Below are 25,078 nucleotides of genomic sequence, written 5' to 3' on the forward strand. Positions count from 1 at the left end.
CAGTTCTGTCTTGTTCATCATGGCCTAACTTTGCAAGCGGTAGACATGCAACAGACATGGAGTAAATGGATGGATGCATGGATGCATGGATGGATGGAAGATGGAGAGAAGGAGGGAGGGAAAGAGGAAGGGAAACTACCTCCTTGTAACTTTTAACTCTTCTCCAAAACATTCAAGGCAAATGAGTATGACTTCTTCCCTTAATGGGATGTGTCTGGGACGTCCCAGGCTTCCAACCACCAGTAAGTACAAACCTATTACATTTATAGTAATGCCAAACCTGATGATTTAAGCACAACTTCACTAAGTCCAGCTTTTTAGAAAAGCATTCTCCACCAGGAATTTCTACGAGCCATCGGGGCGCCCACCATTACAAGCAGAATGTACTCAAGCCCTCACCAGCTTGTGAGTCCCGTGAAAGATCATTTCCTACAGCAAAGTCATGGTGAAATGGGGGTTCAGAGAATCAGAGCCACAAACTTCAGGCTTCATCACACTGCTGCTCCGATGCTCAGAGCCGACGACTCAACCACCAAAACTCCAAACTTTGTCAGACTGCTGATCTCCTTCTGCCCAAGGCCAGCTCCCTCCAAGATTCCCATGGAGCCATGCTGGGCCCCAACTGACAGTTTCTTCCTTTCATTCCCAGAAGACAGAGCTTTCAATAGGGTGGGAGAGGTAGACCAGAGTGTACTATGAAGGGGGAGCAATGGGGAGACATACCTCACATTTTCAACTGCTGCCTGAGTTCCCTCTAACCTCCAGTCCTCATCATCCAGTCTGAGCCACTTGGCCACACATCTCTCCCACTCAGGTGTTACTTTCTCAGGAACCTGTTTGTCTCTCCTCTAGCAAGGATTGCTTTCAGGGCTCCTAAGCTATCAGACAGTCCTGAACATGTCTGAACCATATATGAGAACAGGGTTCATTCGGCTTCTTTCCCACAAGGCTCCTAACCACATGCAAAACAAGAGGTACTAATGGATGTCTGTTTTCAGTATTCCTGAACATTCTGTAAAGGGCAATAATTCCACACACATTGTAAGACACTTAGGGGGTGGCTCGCATAAGCTCACAGAGGATCTGAGTCCACACGGAATACCACAATTTCTGACCCAGTCAAAAAATACCCTGTCGCAAATGCCTGAATGGGCACTGTGTTATTTAGGGAGAGCTAAACTGCTAAGTCAAGACTCGCCAATAATTCTACGACTTAAAGAAATACCCAATTTGTCTCTATGGATCAGTTCCACAATCTACTTTTCAAGTAGGCATGCAGCTCAGCTTCAGAGGGCCATTCAGGAATCCAGGCTGATGGTGGCTCTGCTATCCTCAGTGGACAGCTTCTGAGATCATTCTAGTCCTCAAGCATTCATCAGCAGCGGGGAAAGGTGTGATGGACTGGGTAGGCAGTGTTTCACAAGTCAGCCCCTTATAATCCAATGGTGAGAACCTGGTCCCATGGCCACACCTAGCTGCAAAGGTGACTGGGAACTTAGTCCCGGGCAGGGCAGCCATACACCAGCTACAATGTTTACTCCTAGAACAAGGGACAGCAAATTACAACCCAACGGTCAAATCCTCGAGTCCCCTGGTTTTATAAACAGAGTTTTACTGGAGCACAGCCATCCATATCCATTCATTTACATTCTGTCTATGGCTGCTTTCCAGTTACAAAGGCAGACTTGAGCAGTTATGGCAAAGACCTTATGGATGCAAAGTCTGAAGTATTTACTGTTTGGCCCTTTATAGAAAACATTTGCTATTCCCTTCTTTAAGGAAAAAGAAAATGGAGCATGCATTTGATGGGACAGCCAGCAGCCTACATTTTCAAAAATTTATCTGGGAAACTGTTAGAAAGAGACAAAAAATTTTCCTTCAAGCCGTTTTGTCATACCAAAGGACTAGAAACCACTCTAAAACGACTGTGAAATTATGGGCCGTGCATACCACACAATACAATGCAACCTTTAAAAAGAACGAGGAAGTTCAATATGTACTGATTAGAAAATATCCAAGTGTATTAACTTTAAAATGTAAAATGCAGAACAATGTTTAGAATGGTACCATTTGTGGAGAAGAAAAAACCCAGAACTTAATATATAATATCTACACGCATACATGAGTATAAAAATTCCTGAAAGAAAACAAGAGAAACTAAAAATGGGCTGTTTCTGGATAGAGAAATCAGAAATTGAAGGAGAGGGCTTTTTACAATATACTTTTATATATCTGGAATTTGTACAACGTGCCTGTATCACCTATTTTTTAAATAATAAAAATTAAACTGAGAAAACCACATACACAAAAAAAGTTTACTTCCACTGCTAACCAACTCCTCTTCTGAAAGACATAATCTTCCTTAACACTCTATCTCAAATCAGATATAGTCAGTTCTACTGACCTAGGAGCCATTTTATCTGGTGCTTCCCTGCTCCGTCCTATGTCCGATTCTCAGATACTTCATTCCTCTTATTTTCATAGTCAATTTACAAATTCTATTTCAGTCCTCTGCTTTTCTTAAAAGTTCCTCTTTCCAAACAGACAGCAGTTATCAGTATTTTATTTAGTTCTCTCTCACATGTTGAGTGTAAAGAAAAGCTACTCTGATCTCAGAGAAACATTAAACATAGAAAGACAAAAATACAGTTCCTGACAAATAATTTTCAAGAAACATCTTGCAAGGAAACCCACCTTTCAGTTAAAACTGACAGCAATCCAAGTCACACAAGCTGAAGAGAAAAAGGAATCCACTAGTTTATATAACTGGGAAGGTCAAAAGTTGTGTCTGACCTGAAGCACAGAAAAACTCCGAAATGCCCTCAGGGCTCTTGCTCTGCTCTCGGCTCTGCTGGGCTGCCTTCTGCAGGCAGGCCCTTCTGAGGCAGTCAGGGTACCCCACATTCCCAGGCCCCTAGTTTAGCACTCCTCATGGAGAGAGATGATTTTCTCTCTGGACATCAATACAGTAAATCCAGAGAACACTGTGATAGGTCATTTGTAGACTTGTCCAGGGGTGGGCTCCAAGCCTGGCCCAGCTTAGGCTATACACCTGAAAGTACAGGCCACCGGGACTATATAGAATGTGCAAAGAAGAGTTTCCCAAAGGGAGCTGTAGAAGTGAGGAGTGGTAAGTAGAAAAGACAACAAATGTCCTCTATTATGACCCCTGGACATCTTAGCAGGCTTAACATTCTAATCCTTGCTCCCTACACTGGCTGGAGGGGGTTTTCAATTTCAAGGCAAAGGTGGCTGGGAAGTTTACACTCACATACACGTTGTCTGATTTGTCTGTACTAGACACAATTATGAATACCAGATTGGAAACCTGCTCATAAATTGGCAAAAAAAAAAAAAAAAAAAAAAAACANCTGAAACTTTTTGCTTGAGACAAAGTAGTTCCGTAATAGAGCCTGCCAAAATTTACCTTCGTTTCAGCCATATGCTTTTTAAATGACCATAGAAAAGTCAACGAAGATATGCAAGTGTGAGGTCTATACTTGGTTCTAAACTATAAAATAACTCAAGAGGTTGTGTTTGCATTCTTCTTACCAAAGCTGCTTTCACTTTCTCCCAGAATCCTCCTGGTCAGCTGAACCAAACGGATACATGACATTCCCTCTGACTGATTCGTGACAACTGAGCTGTCCCTCCATAGCACAAGGCAGAAGATCTACATTAAATGAAAGTTTCTCAATAAGCAGAAAATCCATCTGAGCCTGGACATCCTTGCTTTAAGAAACTGCTCATTGTTACAGTAGAATCATGAAGACATGCATGCTAGTTAGTGCTATATACCAGCTTAATGCCAAACATCTTTTATTTGGAATTATATGATAAAAGCCAAATTTCCAAAAACATCTTCAAGAAGGGAGACTGACATGTGTGTTTTAAAGTGATGGTCCCCCTCTACAAGTGAGATATTCTTGGTTCTCAGATCATCAAGAGTAACACAAATCTTCAAAACAAAATTACATTTAAATCAATTTTATTTAAAAACATATATAAATAGGCCAAGTAACACTCAAGCCTGAGAGGGCTGCAATCTTTTCTGAAGAACATCATAGTCCAAAAAGACTAACACTTATTGCTGATTCAGCTCACAGTATCAGCCCTCATCAAGCAGCAGCAAAATCACCAGCAAACATATTATGGGCACCTCTTAGGGGCATTAGAGATTCACAGAGCAATGACACACAGCCCTGCCCTCAAGGAGCTGACAGTGTAATGGGAGAGAAACGAAACATCCAAAACAGACATGAAATACACGCATCTATATCATAATAGAAGGAATGACCGGCATGAGTCGTCACATTTTAACAAATGAGCATTGGAATTTCTTAGCAAATATACACTACATCAAGTTTCAATCTGACATATCAAAAAAGTTATTATTGTTTTAAAATTTTTTAATGTTTATCTTTGAGGGAGAGAGAGAGTGAGAGGGAGGGAGTGAAAGCACGAGCAGAGAAGGGAGGCCGAGAGATAGGGAGACACAGAATCTGAAACAGGCTCCAGGCTCTGATCTGTCAGCACAGAGTCCAAAGCGGGGCTCAAACTCACGAACCATGAGATCATGACCTGAGCCAAAGTTGAAAGTTTAAACAACTGAGACACCCAGGCGCCCCTCAAAAAAATTATTTTTATTAATTTTTTTCGATTACTCATGTTTCAACTCAACTGAATTAAAAGAAGAAAATATAATTCCAAGCCAAATGTACCATAGTGTTTGCTGTCCCAAATGAAGAGATAGACTGTTCACATCCTAGAATTTCTCCATGGTTCTACATCCAGATGTAGTTCAGTAGTTCTGACTGCCAAACCGATGTACAAATTCTGACAGGGAGTAGACAGCTCCCCATCCCACCTCAGGATCCATACTGATAAAATCATTCAGGTTCATTTTGGAATCTAAAAAATACACGAAAGAAAACGTTCACTGAAAACACAATTGGTTTACTGGTTTAACAGCAGTACAACAACCCAGAAGACCAAAAGCAGGGAAAATTTTCCAAAAGGAGAAGGGTTCAACATCACTGCTGTGGTATTCTCATCCCAAATGCGTAACCTCAATCTAATCATGACAAAATATCACACAAACCTAAGGTGAAGGTCACTCTGCAAAATAACTGACTCTTCGGAAGTGTAAAAGTTATAAAAGAAAAGAAAAAACAAAAAACAAAAACAAAGAAATTGCCATGGACCGAAGGAGACTGAGGAGACATGACAATTCAATCCAATATCCTGGGTTAGATTCTGGACCGGAAAAAAGAAATTAGTGGAAAAACTTGCAAAACTTAAGTAATGTCTGTAAGTTAACATATTGGATCAATATTTTAGTATCAAATCTGTCATTTTCCTGGTTTCAGTAACTACAGTAGAGTCATGTAAAATCCAACAGTAGGGAAATCTGTGTAAAAGCATATAGGAATGCTCTAGAGTGTTTCAGCATATATTTTAGAAGTTTAAAATTATTTCAAAATAAAAAGTTAAATGAAAAATGCATGAATAATCAAACTACCGATTTATTGGATCCAACTGCCAAATTATAGGAAATTCAGAGGCTAAAAAAAGAGATACAATCAGCAAAACCCAGACTGTTTCTCCCAGACCCAGTTTCTTCAACAAAAAAATAGTTAGGCAAAGAATCTACATATTAAAAAGGACTCTTAAGAGACATACAACCAGGGAAGCCTGGCTGGTGCAGTAGGTGCAGCATGCACCTCTTGATCTCAGGGTCGTGGGTTCAAGCCCCACATTAGATGTAAAGATTACTTAAACATAAAACCTTTTAGGGGGGCCAGGGTGGCTCAGTCAGCTAAGCCACTGACACCTCATTTCAGCTCAGGTCATGATCTCACAGTTCATGAATTCGAGCCCCACAGCACGGTGACAGTATGGAGCCTGCTTGTAACTCTCTCCTCCCTCACTCTGCCCCTCCCCTGCTCACTCTCTCTCTCAAAATAAATAAACTTTAGAATGAATAACTAACTAAATACATACAATCTTTAAAAAAAGATGATGACTTTATGACTTTATAACTGGAAATCTGAACACTGGCTAGATAGATACATGATGATGTTAAAGAATTACCACAGATTTGGGGGAGTGTAATAATGGTATGGTGGTCATAGTTTTTAAAAAATAAAATCCTTATATATTTTAATATTTTAAAAATGTTTTTATTTATTTTTGAGACAGAGAGAGACACAGAGCACGAGCAGGGGAGGGACATAGAGAGAGGGAGACACAGAATCTGAAGCAGGCTCCAGGCTCTGAGCTGTCAGCACAGAGTCCGACGCGGGGCTTGAACTCATGAATCACTAGATCATGACCCGAGCTGAAGTCAGATGCTTAACCGACTGAGCCACCCAGGTGCCCCAATCCTTATATTTTAGAGATCCACACTGAAATATTTAGAGTTGAAACAACAGAGTATCTGGGACTGGCTTCACAATAATCCAAGAAAGGGGAAAGTGGATGGAATACAAGTGAGTCGATTGGTTATGAGCTGATAACTGTTTAAAATCTGATATGCTATTCTGTCTACTTTTTATATGATTTAAATTCTCCCCCCCAAATTTTTTAAAAATTATTTTTTAAATTTTTATTTACTTTTGAGAAAGACAGAGTGCAAGTGGGAGAGAGGCAAAGAGAGACACACACAGAATCCGAAACAGGCTCCAGGCTCTGAGCAGTCAGTACAGAGCCCAACAAAAGTTTAGAACCCATGAACCATGAGATCATGACCTGAGCCGAAGTCAGACGCTCAACCGACTGAGTCATCCAGGCATCCCTAAAAAAAATTTTTTAATGTGTACATATTGCTGTTTCTGCCCACCAAAAAATTGTTACAGAAACTGCACTTCCACCATAAACCTCCAGAGAACTGTGCCAAAATATTTAGCAACCATTTCCAGACGTTGGACAATGGGCAGACATGCCTGGGATTCCTAAGAAAGTGGACAAGTAAGGGGGGACCCTAGGATCACTCCCGCTTACTACCCTCAGAGGCAATTTCCAGAGGGGGACACACGCTGCTTTGTGGTCTCCCTGAGGTGAGAAGACAGACATCCAAGTTCAGGAGGGCCCAGGCAGAGTGCAGGAGACACGGGTGTAGAAAGGATCCCCCCCACCCTGACCCCAACACACACCCAAGTATTTGGCGGGGACTGCTCTCGTGAGACCAGTCCCCAGGTGGAGTCGTTCTCATAAGTGCCAGAACTCCACAGTTGCCACCAGCCAGGGCAGAGAGAGCAGACACGGAACAAGGATCTGGTTAGACTCCTCAGAAGGGCCGTGCCAGGGCACGGGGCTAAATTAGCACTAGACCGAAAGGCTGCTCTGAGCCTTTACTAAAAAGTTAAAAACAAGCCTTGAAAGGACCCAGTTGACTCCCAGTGATGTAACTGCAGGCCAACACTGTTTTCTAAAAGTACCTCAAGATCCAGCAACTGACAACATAAATTCAAAGTCCAGCATCCAACCAAATATGACAGATCACACAAAGAAAAGGAAACCATGATCCAAAATCAGGGGAAAAATCAATCCAACAGAAGTGGACTAAAATGACAGAAATAATGGAACTAGCAGGCAAGGAGCAGCTATTGTAAACATGCCCCGTGTGTTCAAACAGCTAGAGAAAAACAGGAACATGATGAAGAGAGAGAGAAATGAAAGCTATTAAACCAGTCCAAAATGGAATTTCTAGACATAAAACAAATAGAATATGTAAGATGAAAAGAATGTGCTGGATGAAGCTAACAACAAACTAGTTAATGCAGAAGACAAGAGCGGGGCGCCTGGGTGGCTCAGTTGGTTAAGAGTCCGACTTCTCAGTTTCAGCTCAGGTTGTGATCTTCGTGGTTTCATGAGTTCGAGCCCCGTGTCGGGCTCTGTGCTGATGGTGCAGAGCCTGCTTGGGATTCTCTCTCCCTCTATCTCTCAGCCCACCCACCCCTGCCCCCACCATGTTGTCTGGCTCTCTCAAAATAAATAAAATTAAAAATTAAAAAAAAAAAGACAAACGCAATGAATTTACAATAAAATAAAGGAATTATTCAAAATGAAACACATACATAAAAGGTATGAAAAAAACAACAAGCCCTACTGACCTCTGAGAATATCAAGCCATCTAACCAGTGTGTAGCTGAAGGACAAGAACTTAAAAATGGGAGTCAGTCAGAAAAAATGTGTGAGGGAATAATGGCTAAATAATGTTCTCAAATTTGATGAAAACTGTAAATCCAACAATCTAAAGATCTTTAAAAATCCGTAAGTGGAATAAGCCTAAAGGAAACTACGCTGTAGTCCCTCATGATCGAATTGCTAAAAACTAGTGATAAAGAGAAAAACCTTACAAAATATTCAGAGGGGGGAAAAAAGACACACTACATTCACAGAAACAAATACAAGATCAGAGCCTGTCCAAGCAGAAAACAAGAGAGATGCCTTTAAAGAACTGAAAGAAAGAAACTATGTAAATCTAGTATACGTTACCCAATACTATAGCTTTCAAAAATGAAAGTAAGCACTTAGGATATAGAAAACCAGAAACAGATTCGCTAACACCCTTATAACAAAAAAACCTGAATAATCAACTTTTGTTGAAGTCATCAGAGAGCTGGGAATTCTACTGGAAATAAAGGTAAGACAGGCACCTGTCAGGAAAGATGGGGTGGAAGTTCCTACTGACCTGGGTATGTGCCAGACTCCACAGAAGCCAGTGAGTCTGCGAAATTTTTTTTTCTTAATGTTTATTTTGAGAAAGAGAGAAAGAGACTGTGAGCTGGGCGGGGGCAGAAAGCAGGAGACAGAATCCAAAGCAGGCTCCAGGCTCTGAGCTGTCAGCACACAGCCCAACGCGGGGCTCAGACTCACGGACTGTGAGATGGTGACCTGAGCTGAAGTCGGACGCTCAACTGACTGAGCCACCCAGGCGCCCCAGTCTGTGAAACTTTTTAACAAACTACTTTTAAAAGAAATCTACTCTTGTTTTCTAAGACTTTTTCCCCTCCCTCCCTTTTTTTGTTTTGTCTTCTAAGACTTTTTAATGTAATTAAATAAAGATTACTATCTTCAGTCATTCATTATGTAAAAAGATCAATGTATAAAAACAAAATTAAAATTAAAAACTTTTTAAAGATCAAGGCAAAACAAATAAACATCTGCCTCTAATCAACCTATGAGGCACTTTAAGATTTCCATTTGTTTACCTAACACGGGTCCTCCAGCGTGGCTCAAATTAGCCAGTGTTACTCTACATTTGGAAGCAGGGGGATAAGAAGTATATTCGGAGCAGAGGCAGGGAAGGACTTAGAAGGAGACAGGGAAATTTGGTGTACTCTATAGTTCAGCCTAAGAAAATGTCTTTAAAAACTGAGACATCAGTAGCTAGTGCTGAAACTGACTCTTCAGGGCAAAGCTGTATGACTATAAATTTCAGTTTCCTTCTCATCAGAAAAAAAAAAAAAAGAGTTCTTTTCTTTAAAATACATTAAACGCTGAATTGAAAATAGCAGTCTTGGGGCGCCTTGGTGGCTCAGTTAACCATCCAACACTTGACTTCGGCTCAGGTCATCTCACAGTTCCTGGGTTCGAGCCCTGAGTTAAGCTCTGCACTGACCGTGCAAAGCCTACTTGGGATTCTCTCTCTCCTTTCTCTGCCCCTCCCCTGCTTTCTCTGTCTCAAAATAAACTTAAAAAGAAAAAAAAATATATGGGGTGTCTAGGTGGTTCAGTCGGTTAGGTGTCCAACTTTGGCTCAGGTTATGATATCATGGCTCATGAGTTTGAGCCCCATATCGGGCTCTCTGCACTGATAGCTCAGAGCCTGGAGCCTGCTTCGGATTCTACACGTGTCTCCCTCTCTCTCTCTGCCCCTCCCCTGCTCACACTCTCTGTCTCTCAAAAATAAACATTAAAACAAAATTTTTTTTAAAGAAAAGAAAATTGCGATCTTGCAGACACATGCCCACCGAAATTATTAAACATACTATCCCGATGTTCAACATATCAAATGTACTAAATCTTAAGTCACAAGAGTCAATTCCACAACTAAATGCAGGGGACTGAGTTAAGCTGATCTTAAAGTACCTAAAACATGCATTAAAGTTTGATATTTTCTTTTTAAAAAAATTTTTTCATGTTTATTTATTTCTAAGAGAGAGTACACACACGCATAGAGGAGGGGCAGAAAGGGAGGGAGACACAGAATCCAAAGCAGGCTCCAGGCTCCGAACTGTCAGCACAGAGCTCAATATGGGGCCCGAACTCACGAACTGAGAGATCATGACCTGAGCCAAAGTCAGATGCTTAACTGACTGAGCCACCCAGGCACCCCAAAGTTGGATTATTTTCTCAAACCGTTTCTTATCCTTACTTTTTATAAAATACTACCAATTTGCTACAAGTAATTCTCACTTATCCTGACTTCAAATATATTCCTTTGATAAACACAGGATCTGAAGAAATGAATTCACCACCTGACAGAACATCACAGTGTGGTTAAATTATGACATGAAAAACCAGTCCATTTACCCCACACTTCAGAGCAGATTCCTTTCGGTTTCCATCTCAAGTTCAGGATGAACTCACTACACACAAGGCAGAAAAAGACACCCCCAGCCCCCTCCTCATCCTCCCTTGCTGTGCACCCGAGGCAAAGGGCTTACTTAATCTTAATGCACTTCAGGGTACGCATCTATCAGGTAAGGAAAATAAAGCTGGCCCGAGTTGTGGTAAAAACTGCACTACTATACAGAGCGGCCCGCACAAGGCCTGGTATGAAATAGCATCCCCTGGGCAGCAGTCATCAAAACCGAAAGGAATGATCAAAAGAGGAGCGGGCTGACAGGCTGGTGTTTACTGTGTACCTGCCACGGGCTGGCTCTGTGCCAGTGTCATGTCTAGAAGACAAGCGGGGGGTGGCTGAAGTCACACCGTCCTGGATCACAGCCTATGTGGCAGGTGGTCCAAGACCAGAAGGGAGACCTGTGGTGTCCTCTCCCCACCCAGGAGCGACCGCATTTCTGACGCTGAGACTAGGAAGCAGGCTAGTGGACCAAAAAGCAGCTCTGAGATAAATTTTTAAAATCACGACAGCCTCTCACAGAGCACCTCAAACATCAGTTTGAATCCTCTTTCGATGTTCAGATACACCAAATAGATTTCCATTCTTCCCTGCTGAACTCCAAATGCTACTGCCCTATTTTTCTGGCATGCAGCACAGCTGATGGAGCATTTCACACGGAAGGGCTCATCCGCAGGATGGGATGGCCTCCGCAAGAAATGGCAACCGTGCGAATTACTTATAATCATAAATAATATTTCAAGCTCGTGCAAATGCCAAACAACAGCGACAGGGTGAAGAGCTCTTTATCTCCTTAAATCTCAGAAAAGTATTAACTGGACTGATGCCTAAAAGCACATAAAGGAGATTAGTGGTACAAGAAAACCCACTGGCTCTCCTTTCCTTCGACCGCAGGTCTCATCAGGGAGCCAGGGAAATGACATCTCATATGCCCCAGCGGCTGCTGTCACCCTAATGGGACACCCTGCCATGCCAAGATGCTACTAGCCCAACTGTGGAAGGACACAAGCCCGCACACTTCCGGAAGCCCAGCATCCCGGCAGCAGACACAGCCAGCACCCTGGCGGTGTGCAGGTATCACGGTGCTCCTGAACACCTCCCCTGCTGTGAGTTCTCATGCCTTCCAGTCCCGTTCTCGGGGCTTCGAGTCCTGAATCTAACAGATACGCACATCTAGGCTCCCTCTCTAGGCTCCCTCTCATCTTCTTACGACTCAGGGAGTTTCCCACAAGTAACAACACACAAGTTTTGTCCTTGGTCAGGGGGCGATGCGAATGTGCACGGTGACTGCAAGCCTCTCTGGGAAGGCACCTCTGGCTCACCTCCAGTTTCAATGCACGGGTATGACGGGGGGGGTTCTCTCCAGTTCCCGCTGGAATCTTTCATGTGAGATCGGTCAGAAGCAAAGTTCTTCAAATATGAATCTGCACGGATCACTCGAAATTTCCTGCAAATAAAGCAACGTTCATGTACGTTAGGACAGTTTCCCAGTGAAATTCTAACTCAATTTTTATACAGACCCATATAGACATACACGAAAGTACCCAGACATTTTTGTACTACCAGTAATACACAAATACAGATGCAGCTTCATCACCTGTTAAAGAAAGGATCCGCTGAAATAAAAAACTACACAGCCACAGAAATACATCCAGTTGCCTTTATTTACCCATTTGTAAGCCAGGGACAAAGGGCATAACCTTCAGGCGCCACGATCACAGACCTCTCAATTCTGTCATCATTAAGGCCGCACCCCACACACCCACAAATACCCACAAACACACCTGCACACATACAGGAGAGAAATCCCCAAAATGGCTTTCAGAAGACATCTGGGATCTCATCATGCACACTTTTAAAAGAATGCCAATCTTTTATATGTTGGACAATTGGACAACCTTTAAAACTTCAAAACATTTTGTTCTAATCTTGTGTGTGGCACATCATTTTCAAATATCAACTCAACAGTGATGCCAAAACAAGTCATCTTTGCAAAAAAAATGCAAAAAAACCCCCCACAAAACCACAGACACACACACAGACACACAGACACACACACATACACACAAACTCTCTGTACAACTGTCAAGGTTTAACTTCAGAAAGTTAGTAAATCATCCTAAATCTCCTCACCTTCTAAACTGTGGATGGATGTCCTCATCAGACTTAAATGCATCTTCCACATAAGTGTCAAAAGGACAGGGAAATGGCAAGACTGTGTCCAGATCATAAATGAAGCTCTGTCCTCCACTTGAAACATGAAGCAGGACAACATGGTAATCCTAGAAATAAAAGTTGCTAAAATTAACCAAGTTACTTCACCATCCCGAACACAGTGTTATAGGTTACAGTAATAATGCGCACACACACATATGGATACAAAACTAATACAACTCTTCTTTTTTTTTTTTTAAATGTTTTATTTATTTATTTCTAGGAGAGAGAGAGAGAGACAGCATGAGCAGGGGAGGGTCAGAGAGAGAGGGAGTCACAGACTCTGAAACAGGCTCCAGGCTCTGAGCTGGCTGTCAGCACAGAGCCCAACGCGGGGCTCAAACCCATGAACCGCGAGATCATGACCTGAGCGAAAGTCGGATGCTTAACCGACTAAGCCACCCGGGCGCCCCACAACTCTTCTTATAAGAGCAAAATAAAGCAAACACATATCCCTAAAAAAAAGATTAAACATCTGGTGACAGGGAACACTTAAACAAGCACTGAAAATGTTCATATACATTAAATGTACATCCTTTGACCTAGCAATTTCACCTCTAGGAATCCATCCTATGGAAAAAAAATGGCCATATGTGTGTAAAAGTATATACACAAAGAAAATCTATGCAGCACTGTTTATAATAGTGAAAATTCAGAAACAATCTGAAGTCCACCAAGAGAGAAATAAACCACAATGCAGGCGCTAAAAAGAATTAGGTAAATTTATGTAGAAAATGGAAAAAAGTATGTTACATGGTTGGGTGGGAAAAATAAACCACAAATATGCACTACATATTACTTTTAAAAAGCTATGTGTTTACAAAAATAAATTCAAAATGGATGACAAACCTAAATATAAGACAGGAAACCATCAAAATTCTAGAGGAGAAAACAGGCAACAACCTCTTTGACCTCGGCTGCAGCAGGGTTCTTCTTATTAGACACATCTCCTCAGGCAAGGGAGACAAAAGAAAAATGAACTATTGGGACCTCATCAAGATAAAAAGCTTCTGCACAGTGAAGGAAATAATCAACAAAACCAAAAGGCAACCAATGGAATGGGAGAAGATATTTGTAAATGACATACTGGATGAAGGGTTAGTATCCAAAATCTACAAAGAACTTATCAAATCTATCAAAGAACTCATGTATACACACACAAACATACATACACACAATGGAATATTACTTGCCGATCAAAAAGAATGAAATCTTGCCATTTGCAACAATGTGGACAGAACTAGAGGGTAGTATGCTAAGGAAAATAAGTCAGAAAGATAAATATATGATCTCACTCATAATTTAAAAAACAAAACAGATGAACATAGGGGAAGGGTAGGAAAAATAATATAAAAACAGAAAGGGAGGCAAACCATAAGAGATTCTTAAATACAAGAACAAACAGGGTTTCTGAAGGGGAGGTTGGTGAGGGGGATGGGCATTAAGAGAGCACTTGTTGGGATGAGCACTGGGTGTTACATGGAAGTGATGAATCACTAAATTCTACTCCCGAAATCATTATTATACTATATGTTCACTAACTTGAATTTTAACAAAATTAAAAAAAAAGCTATGTGTATATAGACACACATGTGGATTCTGAAGTACACATGCATGCGTATGAATTGAGGAAAAAGTGTGCAAGGATATCCTCCAAAATATTAACACAGGGGATGGCTTGAGCTAGCCTAGAGTGGGAAAGGACTTTAAGATGTTGTTAAACTGGCCAAGCCCTAATCTGTAGTCGTTTAGGGGAAAGATGAAGACAGCTTCTCCTTTGTGGCTCAGCCGTGGTGCATCCCTCACTCCCAGACAGTGGGCAATGCCCAACACCAGTTAATGACTAGAAGCGATGTCAGGAAAGTTATCAAGGGCAGGAGGGCTGATGCTCTGAGTCCCTTGGAAGAAAAGCGCTCTCACAGAGAACAGCACTGGGAGATAAAAAGCTCAATTACATTAGTACTGCATTAGTAACACCACCTTATATTTCTAGTGCCTCAGAGCTCACAGAGCACTTTCTCAAATGTTGTTTTATCGACCATGTGGCGGGGAGGGGGTGATTAATTAAGACTGGAGATGCTGCGCCATCAAAGAGCTTCCTTTGGCTCCAATGCTATCTTCCTAACACAGAAATAGCATCAGAAATGGACGCTTCTGCCCTGCACTCCCCTTAATGCATCCTGCCCCAGAGATAAATAAAGCAGGAGCAGCCCCCTTCCACTGGGTGTATACATGTGTTATTCCCGTCCTTCTGCAGCAACGTTTTCCACCTCTCTCCCCATATCCATCCCTCGAGTGCCCACTCACGTGCTCTCTCTCCAAGAGTCTCCTACTTCCTGCCAGAACCAGTCTCTGGCATTGTCCAAAATCTGTTTCTGTCTTGACATCTTCTACCTCGTATCACAGGGGTTTTGAAGTGCATATTCCCTTTTATTTGTAGTTAAGAGTGCTACTGAAATATCAAAGATGCAAAGGTGGGCAAGGGGAGTCCTGACCCCCGAGGAGTCCCCACAGCAGAGTGCAAAACAGTCAAGTGCTGCCAGAAGGACACTGTGATGACAGCAGACAGCAGGGAGCCTTGCAGGCTAGGGCATTCTCATCAAACCTTGGCCTCTCCACTTCCCCTTTTATAAAATGGAGCTAAGTGCAGTGTCTGCCTCAGTATTGTTGGGACAACTAAGGCGATTATGCATGTAAAAACTTTTTAAAAGCCAACCAAGAAGGGCACCTGGGCAGCTCAGTCCATTGAACGTCTGACTCTTGGTTTTGGCTCAGGTCATGATGCCAGGGTCATGGGATCCAGCCCCATGTCGGGCTCCATGCTGAGCATGGAGCCTGCTTAAGATTCTCTCTCTCTCCCTCTGCCCCTCTCCCCAGCTCTCTCTCTCTTAATTAAAAAAATAATTATAATTTATAAAAGTCAACCAAGAAACAGAGAAGGAGGAGGAGCCCAACAGCCAAAGAAGAGTGTCACTGAGGAAAGGCTGCCACCGCTGAGTCCTGCCTGAGGGGACAGTGTTCCAGCAAGAAAGTATAATTTGTGGAAGCACATAAGCAGTGAATATCCACAACCTCTCACTTAGTTTGGGTCCACATTCCTACATCCCAGATAGCTGATGAACTTGAGAGGGAAAATAGGCCTCAACTCCAAGTCACCTTAAGCGCAGACATGGAGTCAAGGAAAACAGATCAAGCAGAAGTAGCCTCACTCTCTGAGTTGGGTTCAGCGCTTGCCCAGATGCCAAGAAAAGCCCAAGCTGGGCTCAGGGAGGGAAACCCACCTAGAAGGCGATCCACTTCTTGGGACTGGGTGTCTCTACCCACTCAGGGCCGCCCACCCACTTCCTACAACAGGACAGCCGTGAGGCAGATACAACTGCCAAGAGATGCTATGTGAGGGGGTCATGACCACAGGTCCTTTCCCTTCAAGTCTGTCTAAAAGGAGAAGAAAGACCATGACTCAAAATCAGCTAAGTGGTTCAGCAATGTAGGTGACCTCTAGGGCAGAGGGACAGTCTTCATCAGGGGTTATGTAGCTATTGTTGCTAACAGGAAAAACTAACAATGCTTGAGCACCAGTACCAGACACCATACCATGCTTCAGGATAATGCTTCACACGCATTATCTCACTTAAAGACTCACAACCCCACTAGCCAGAGGAGGACACTGCACAAAGAAGGCAAGTAACATGTCCAATTCACAGAGCCACCAATGGGAGTACTGGGACTCAACCCCAGTTGGGCCTTAACTGGATTAACTGGGCCAAAATTGGATTTTGGCTTTAATGTTAGAGTAGCCAATCACCCGCTGGTGAAAGAGGCAAGAATGTAAGCTCTGTGAGGCCAGGGATTTTGGTCTATCTTGTGCCTGGCATATAACAAGCACTCATTAAATATAGGTTAAATAAATAAATGATGCCAATTCAAATGATATCTTATTTTAAATAAGTATCAGAAACAAGCTTTTCTTTTACTTTATCTTCATGTTGGCACCATCAATTCTTCAGGGGACAGGTTAAGGTGACACATAGATGTGTACTAGAAAGGGCCAGGGCCTGAGACCTAGTCCTGCCACTGATCAGCTAGATAACCTTGAGCTTCTCACTCTGACTTCTGGGCTCATTTCTTCACCTGAAAAATGAAACGGTTGGAGTAGATCCGGGTTTTCATAGCTAGTCATGGTCACTCTGGGGTCTGCTAAGAATACTAACTCCTGGGGCGCCTGGGTGGCTTAGTCAGTTAAGCGTCCAACTTTCGCTTAGGTCATGATCTCGCGGTTCGTGGGTTCGAGCCCCGCGTCGGGCTCTGTGCTGACTGCCAGCTCAAGAGCCTGGAGCCTGTTTCAGTCTGTGACTCCNGCCAAGAAATCATGACCTGATACAAAGTCAGATGCTTAACCCACTGAGTCACCCAGGCGCCCCCAGAAACCTATGGTTTTAACACAATATCCAGATAATTCTAAAGTGCAACTGAACTAGATATTGCTTAAGTTCCTTACAGTGTTAAATGAATAAGAATCTAGGAGACGATAAATATATCTGCCTGTAGGGGTGCCTGGGTGGCTCAGTTGGTTAAGCATCTGGCTCTTGATTTCAAGTTAGGGCATAAGCTCATGGTTCATGAGTTCGAGTGACATGTAGGGCTTCTACTGAAACTGTGGAGCCTGCTTAGGATTCTCTTTCCCCCTCTCTTTGCCCCTCCCCCCTCCCTCTCAAAATAAGTAAGCTTTAAAAAAATACTTAAATAAAACAAAATAAAATCTTTCCTATAATAAAATTAAATGAAAACATGTCTGTAAGTACTACCTGAGACAAAATAACATCTATTCCCAAAAGGTCAAGTATTAATAGTTATCATGGCCGGTCTCAACTGCCCTATCACTTCTTCTTTACCAAAACATAGCGACCACTCAGGGATTACAAGTACTAAGGCACCAGACACTTCTTTATTGACCATCTTACCCAGATCACAGGTCCATCTCCAGGTCTTGCTTGTTGTTTCCAGATAGGTATCTATAAAATACAATCAATTTCATAAGCCACAACTACAGTTAAACCACTACTGAATTCTTTAAAGCAATACATAAATTAAAAATAAAATATTTCCAAGCAACCGACAATCAAGGTAAAAGAATGAAGAAGAAATCTAAATCCTTCCAAGTGTCCTTAACAATGAAAACGCAAAAAATTAATTATCTGATGTTCTTTGGAGAGCACAAAGAGACCTCAACTGGGAACCAGAAGGCCTGGCAGGTTCAAGTCTTGCTTTGCCCTCATTATTCATAGGACCTCCGTGGGTCTCTATTTCCTCATCTATAAAATGGAGACAGGTGTCTCAACCCTGCCTGCTTCACCGTATTCCCATTAGCATCAAACATGATAATGCTCACAAAAGTGCTTTATGGAGCGCCTGGCTGGCTCAGCCCGTAATGCATGTGACTCTTGATCTCAGGGTTGTGAGTACGAGCCCCCACCCACCCCCACTGGGAACAGGGATTACTTAAAAATCAGATCTTTAAAAAAAAAAAAAAGTACTTTACAAAATATTAAAGAGCTCCCTTTGTTTTTTAAGGGCTTGCCTTTTTAATACCTCATGTAAGTTCATCATTATTTTATTTAAACTTCAGAGACAGAGACATCCACTTCAAGCCTGACAGTATGTGGCTGTAGTCTCAGCAATGTTAAAAGCTCTAACCTAATATCGAAACGGACTCAATCTATGTAAATATACCACCATCTATTTCTTGACCTACAAATAAGGGACTAAACTTTTCTAATTCAACCATGCCCTGAAAGGAAAAAAATATCTCATTCAAAAATAAACTTTAGGGGCAACCGGGTGGCTCAGCTGGTTAAGCATCCAACTTTTGATTTCATGGTCATGAGCGCGAACCCCACGCTCAGCGCAGAACCTGCTTAAGATTCTGTCTCTCCTTCTGCCCCTCTCCCCAACTAGCACTGTCTCTCTCCAAAAACAAACTTAAAATGTTGCTGTATTGTATAAAGCAGATTTTAGGACAATGCTAACCCCATGCTATATTTAGTGTCTATTGTCATTCTAAATCTCTTGTTCTCTTTCTGCTGTCACTCACCAACTTACCATCTTCCTCTCGTTAGATATGAAGACAGCGTAGCACTCTTCTAAAGGATACTGGTCATGGTTTTTGATGTACTCACAGAGCTTCCAAATATTTTCTTCACTGAAATAAAATAATAGTTTGATCAATATAATTAAACAGTAATGCTCCATGTCTTTCAAATTTGAATAGAAGACTGATGAGGACATAAAACAGTTGGACAAGATTTTAAACACGATCTCATCCAACAAGTGGCTGATGTTTGAGCCTCCTCTAAAACATCCTCAACAAAGTGTTACTTAACTGTGTACAGGCTTCTCTCCTAACACGGTGCTCATGACCTGCCCTAGCAGTGCTTTGCACATAGAGGCCTTTCATCACTGATAAAATGCTACATCAATACTCCACAAGTTCTGGGTTCAGGGACTTGAGATACAAGTGGAATTTCAACTGTGCCATTTATGAGGTAAGAAGCTTTGAACGTCTTGACCTGGGTATCTGCTTTTCTCATCTGTAAAATGGGGGTGATCATATCACATTACAAACACTGGATAAATCTTAGTTAACACTGGTTCACTGCTCCCCTCAGGAATGGGGCAGGATGAGTGTTTTGGATAGGAGGGCTTCTGGCTGGAAAGGACCAGGGGCAGCTACATGATATGCCTAGGAATTCCTTCAGAGGGAGACTCTGTGAGTGGGATTTCCTGCGGCCCTCTAGCACGAAACAGACCCTGATTTTTACAAAGTTCTTTCTTATACTGAACTGAACTCCATATTCCTATACTTCTGCCCCAGATGAATCTCTTTTCTACATGACAGACCTTTAGATATTTAAAGCAGTAGTCAGAACCACCTAAGTAAATCAACGCTCAGTGAATGAAACCAAGCCATACTGGCAGCCATGGGCACAGGCCCACACAAACAAAAACAGTCACTGTTGGCAGTATTCAGAGCTCAGCCTCTGGATTGCTATCTTTTCCTAACGAGCCACACAGCACCTTTGCTGAAAATGAGCTACATCAACACTCAGCTCATACTTGTGACTCAATCTGTCAAAGCCTAATTTCCAAACACCTACACCACGCCACCTGAAAATGAAGTAAGGCATGAATGGCACTGATGAATACCACCATTTTATGGTAATACAAATTTTCAATTCACAGTTTTGACCTTGTCTGTCTCAATGCTCAATACAACTGCACTTAAAGTACTAAAGCTGAGCATATGTGTATTTTTTCCCCATGACACTGTTTTTCTCTGCAATACCTAAGAAATCTCACAGAAAAAGTAGTGATGGAGGTAAAAACAGGAGATTGCCACATACTACTTCCACAGGATATGTAGCATAGAGTAACAAAAAGCATACTGTTTCAAGATGACATAAAGCGTGTATTCGCTAAATTTTCTTTTCTTTTTTTTTTTTAATTTATTTCTAGGAGAGAGAGAGAGAGAGACAGCATGAGCAGGGGAGGGTCAGAGAGAGAGGGAGACACAGACTCTGAAAAAGGCTCCAGGCTCTGAACCGGCAGTGAGCACAGAGCCCGACGCGGGGCTTGAACCCAGGAACCGCGAGATCATGACCCGAGCGAAAGTCGGATGCTCAACTGACCAAGCCACCCAGGCGCCCCTATTAGCTAAATTTTCTTAAATCTGGCTGTCCTGAGACCAAGTTTTCAGAAGACATCTGTCTGTCCAGCCCGCAGACATTCTGGAGTTGCTCACAAGCATCTTGAAGAGCCTGTGATGTAAAAGCACTGTGCTAAGTGCTTGGAGGATATAATGATAAATGAGAGCTCACAGACAGTGAGAGGAGACATACAGATCCATAAATAAGCAAGCATCATAGAAGGCCATAAAAGATGCATAGAAGAGGGAGTCATTAATTCCGAGCGACACAGGAAGATGGAGGAGGTATATAGGTCAGTGGTTTCTCCTTGTTTGTTCCCCTCTCCCAGTCCCAAGGATGGGCAAAGAATTACCACAAAGACTTCGAGAATCCATTTATACCACAAGAACTGTTAGCAGGCTGAATACATATATGGCTGCACATACTTTGTTTATTATTTTCCAAATATGTGTGAATGTTACACAGAGGGAAAAAAAATGTAAGAGTTACTGAACCTATAGTCCCTTTTTATCATCAATTTTTTTTTTCAAAAGTACAATTAATATCATGAAGGAGGATCTCAAGAGACATCTGATGTTTGAAAAAGGAGGGCCTTGGGGAACCTGGGTGGCTCAGTTGGTTAAGTGTATGACTTTGGCTCAGGTCATGATCTCACAGTTCATGAGTTCGAGCCCTGCACAGGGCTCTGTGCTGACAGCTCGGAGCCTAGAGCCGATTCTGTGTCTCCCTCTCTCTCTGCCCCTCCCCTGCTCATGCTGTCTCTCTTTTTCTCTCAAAAAATATATAATAAAACATTTAAAAACATAAAAATAAAATAAAATAAAAAAGGAGGGCCTTATACTTGGAAATGCTGGGAGCTGCTGTTGGAACAGGAAGAGCCCCAGATTGGGTGTGATCACTAGCACCCATTTAACTGGTTTTAAAAAAGGGCAGAGGGGGTTATGGTGACAATAATGTTCCGACCTACTGGATGATAATTTTGGTAGCAGAAAGGCTAACAAAGCAGCATTAAAATAAGATTCTGTGGGGTGCCTGGGTGGCTCAGTTGGTTGAGCACCGACTTCGGCTCAGGTCACAATCTTGCGGTTCATGGGTTCGAGCCCCGCATCGGGCTCTGTGCTGACAGCTCAAAGCCTGGAGCCTTCTTCGGATTCTGTGTCTCCCTCTCTCTCTCTGACCCTCCCCTGCTCATGCTCTCTCTCTCTCAGAAATAAATAAATAAAATAAATAAATAAGATTCTGCAAGGGTTACCAGCAATGGGCTGACATCAGTGAAGGAGGCAGAAGGAAAGGAGCCCTGGGGCACAGGAGGCGATGAAGAATACAACAGAATCAGATGTGCTCCGTAAGCCACCTAGTGCCACACAAATATTGGTTACCACTATCAGCATTAAGCTGAGCCTTAGCAGATCAGTAACAACTGACAGAAGCTAACAGAAGCAGAGAGGAGGCATTGATTTCAAGTTATAAGAACCTGCCACAAACACAGTAAGGTGCACCTACCTGATAGATTTTGACAGGGTAGAACACTGGTTCTCAACCAGCGGCGATTTTGCTCCCCAGGGAACATCTGGCACTATTTGGAGACATTTTTGGTTGTCACAAATTGCGGGAGGGTGCTACAGGCATCTAGTGGGTGGAGGCCAGGGATGCTGCTACATATCCTACAATACACAGGACAGCCCCCTCACAACATTAGCACGCTCAAAATGTCAACAAAGCCACGGCGGACAGGTTCAAAATGAGTTTGGAGAAACATATGGTGACCAGATCTTAAAGGACTTGCTGTGCTCAGGAGACAAGCTTAATTGTCTATGCCTGTATTCCTCGAAATGGGATCAATGAACCAGCGTAAGACTCCACAACTGTACAGTTCACACATCCAGACTCACTAGAGTGGGACCCTAAGATGTACATGCTTTACAAGCTCCTAGGTGATTCTAGGACTCATCTGAATTTACAAAGGCTTTCATCAGTGTGAAGCCCGCTAACGTTCAGGACCTGAGAAGGGGATATGAGAGATCTGGGCAGAGGCCTATAAGGAAAGACGGGAATAGGCCCCTGACAGCCAGTGGGGGCCCAACCCATGGCTGAAGGAACTTAAAGGAGAAATCTACTGAGGAGACGTCCACCCCCTTCCATTCTTCCACCAAATGGCTCCACTCCCGTTGTGCCCGCCATCTTGTTCCTAGAATACTCCAGCACACTTTGTTCCCAGAGCCTTTGCACGAACCACTCCCCTGCCTGCCATGATTTTCTTCCAAATCCACAAAGCCCCAACCCCTTTTTCTTCAGATCTCTACTCAAATGCCACTTGATCAACAATGCCTTCTTTAAATATCCATTATGAAATAGTGAGTAACCGTCCCTTACCTAGCTTTGTTTTTCTCATAGCACTTAACACCACCCAAATATGGTTTACTTGGCTTTGCCTCCTTTCCCTGAACCAAAACAGAAGAACCATGAGATCTTCCCAAGGAATTTGTCTACTCTGTTCACTGCTGTATTCCAAAGACCTAAATGGTGCCTCACACGGTCCAAGTGCCTAACAAACATTTACTGACTAAGTAAATAAAACAGTGAATGGGAGTTAGGGACAAGAACAGTATTTAGTTGAGAGGTAAGGCAGAAACAAAGTGCAGTAGTTAAGAAGAATGGACTCCTGGGGGTGCCTGGGTGGCTCAGCTGGATAAGCGTCTGACTTCAGCTCAGATCATGAGATCACCGTTCGTGGGTTCCGGCCCTGCATTGGGCTCTGTGGTAACAGCTTCAAGCCTGCTTCATATTCTCCATCTCCCTTTCTCTCTCTCTCTCTCTGACCCTGCCTTGAGCGTATTCTCTCTCAACAATAAACATTATATATATAAATTATACTTAAATTTATATATATAAGAAGCATGGACTCCTACATTACAGAAATTCTAGTTTCAGCATTGCCTCTTGCTAGATGTGAGCCTCTCTGTGGCTCAGTCTTTTCATTAGTAAAATGAGGTCAACGATAAAACCTATCTCCTAGCCATGGATGGAAACACTTAGCACTGGCCCTGACATGCAATCAGACTTGAATGAATGCTAAACTCTTGGTGACAGTGGTTTGATGACCAGCTAAAGGAGGGAAAGGTAGTTTTAGATGGCACTAAGGTTTCTTTCGCAGAGACTGGAAGTTGGGGAAGAAGTCATTACTCAGGGACGGTCAAGACAGGTGTGGGAGTGGAAAAGACAAAGGTAGGAGTGGTGATTCAGCCACACAGGTAGCCTAGGATAGGGGTATAGTGTGTGGCCTCCAGAACCAAACCCTGCAGGTAAAGCCCCATTCCTTCACTCACAAGATATGTGGCCTTAGACAAATTAGTTGCACTCCTCTGTGCCTCAGTGTTCTCATCTTTAAAATGGGGTAACAATAGTACCTACTTCCTAGGGTAATTGTGGGACTCAAATCAATTAGTTTACATAAACAATCAACACAATGTTTTGGCACATAGCAAATGCTATGTAAATATAACTGGTGTGATAACGACAACATGGTGGTTAAGCTCATGGTTTCTGGTCACAAGAAGGCCTGAACTGGATTCTTGGCTGCTATTAGCTGATGACCTTGAGAAAGTTACTGCAAAATCTACGTTCTTCCATTCTCTTCCAAAATTAAAATGACCTTCCCGACAGTGTGAAACCACAAAGGCTTCAGCAGAGTAATTTGCAGATGCTCTGCGCTCCACCCTCTGCCCCCACCTTCCCTTCCTGGCTCCCAAGCCCGGAGATCTGCTGAGAAATGTCCAGGTGAAAAGCGCCAGGCATCAATAATGCACTACCGACCCTACCGTTCCTGGGAATTCCGCCCACCCCACCCCCACCGTCCAAAAGTCTACGCTCCACTCAAGAGACGAGGGCTGCCATTCCCGCTCCCTCATCCCCCAAGCCAGAAAACCCGCCAGTCAAGGCCCAGAGCCCCCGGGGAGGGGCCGGGAAGAGGCGGGGCCTGGCTGCGACGCCGCGACCGAGAGAGCCAGGGAGATGCCGGGGGGCTGCACCCGCGCCCCCTCACCAGTAGCAGCTGTTGTAGACACAGGCGTCCCGCGGGGGGCTGGCCGGCTGGTAGCGGGCGGCTGCAGCGGCGGGGACATCCCCCTCCATGGCGGGCTGGCTTAGCCCAAGGCCTAAGGCGGACCGACAGGACCAGCCCCGCGTGCAGGACTCGGAGGAGGAGCCGGGGCACACCGGGCAGCTCGGATTCTCGGGGCGGAGCCCGGGGCAGCTGGTGCAGTTCCCGGGTGGTGGAGCCAGGGTCGGGTAGGCGGAGTCTGGGCGGAGCGAGCGACGCAGGTTCCGGGCGCGCTGTGCTGGGGGCGGGGGGCGGTGCAAGTTCCGGGTGGAGAGAGCCGGCGGCCGCGCGGGTTTTGCGGATACCGGTAGNNNGGGCTGTAAGCCCGAGGATCCGGTCAGCAGGGAGAACAGAGGTCGCCTGCGGGTGTCCTGCCCGGGTGCGGAGACGGCGTGGAGTGTGCAAACCGCCCGATCCTGAACTGTTTCAACAGTCTCCCGGAGGCGTGTGAAACTTTCCTCCAGCCCAGGG

General features: G+C 43.5%; 1 protein-coding gene across 2 annotated transcripts; it reads right to left on the bottom strand.

Moving 5' to 3' along the window:
- Window positions 1–3,971: 3,971 nt before the first annotated feature.
- Window positions 3,972–24,796, bottom strand: NTAQ1 (N-terminal glutamine amidase 1). Of its 2 annotated transcripts, XM_077764676.1 has the most exons (7): window positions 24,551–24,632; window positions 22,012–22,172; window positions 18,905–19,004; window positions 17,767–17,817; window positions 12,725–12,873; window positions 11,914–12,038; window positions 3,972–4,911 (listed from the first exon to the last, which is right to left on the bottom strand). In XM_077764676.1, the coding sequence occupies exons 3-7, from the start codon at window positions 18,905–18,907 to the stop codon at window positions 4,802–4,804; spliced, it is 438 nt and encodes a 145-aa protein (XP_077620802.1). In that variant the 5' UTR covers window positions 18,908–19,004; window positions 22,012–22,172; window positions 24,551–24,632; the 3' UTR covers window positions 3,972–4,801. The 2 variants fall into 2 exon arrangements, with proteins under 2 accessions (XP_077620802.1, XP_077620796.1); XM_077764670.1 differs by lacking the exon at window positions 22,012–22,172 and having other exon boundaries at window positions 24,551–24,796.
- Window positions 24,797–25,078: the final 282 nt, after the last annotated feature.

The sequence above is a fragment of the Crocuta crocuta genome, unplaced genomic scaffold (genome assembly GCF_008692635.1).
Source record: "Crocuta crocuta isolate KB4526 unplaced genomic scaffold, BGI_CrCroc_1.0 scaffold260, whole genome shotgun sequence".
NCBI classification, from domain to species: Eukaryota; Metazoa; Chordata; class Mammalia; order Carnivora; family Hyaenidae; genus Crocuta; species Crocuta crocuta.

Bases quoted from the DNA above. Each gene is read 5' to 3' on its own strand.
- NTAQ1 (XM_077764670.1), bottom strand. From the start codon at position 24,639: ATGGAGGGGGATGTCCCCGCCGCTGCAGCCGCCCGCTACCAGCCGGCC. The intron at 19,005-24,550 runs GTGAGGGGGCGC...ATTTTATTTCAG, and splicing joins GTCTACAACAGCTGCTACTG to TGAAGAAAATATTTGGAAGC. The intron at 12,039-12,724 runs GTGAGGAGATTT...CTTTATTTGCAG, and splicing joins ATCCATCCACAGTTTAGAAG to GAAATTTCGAGTGATCCGTG.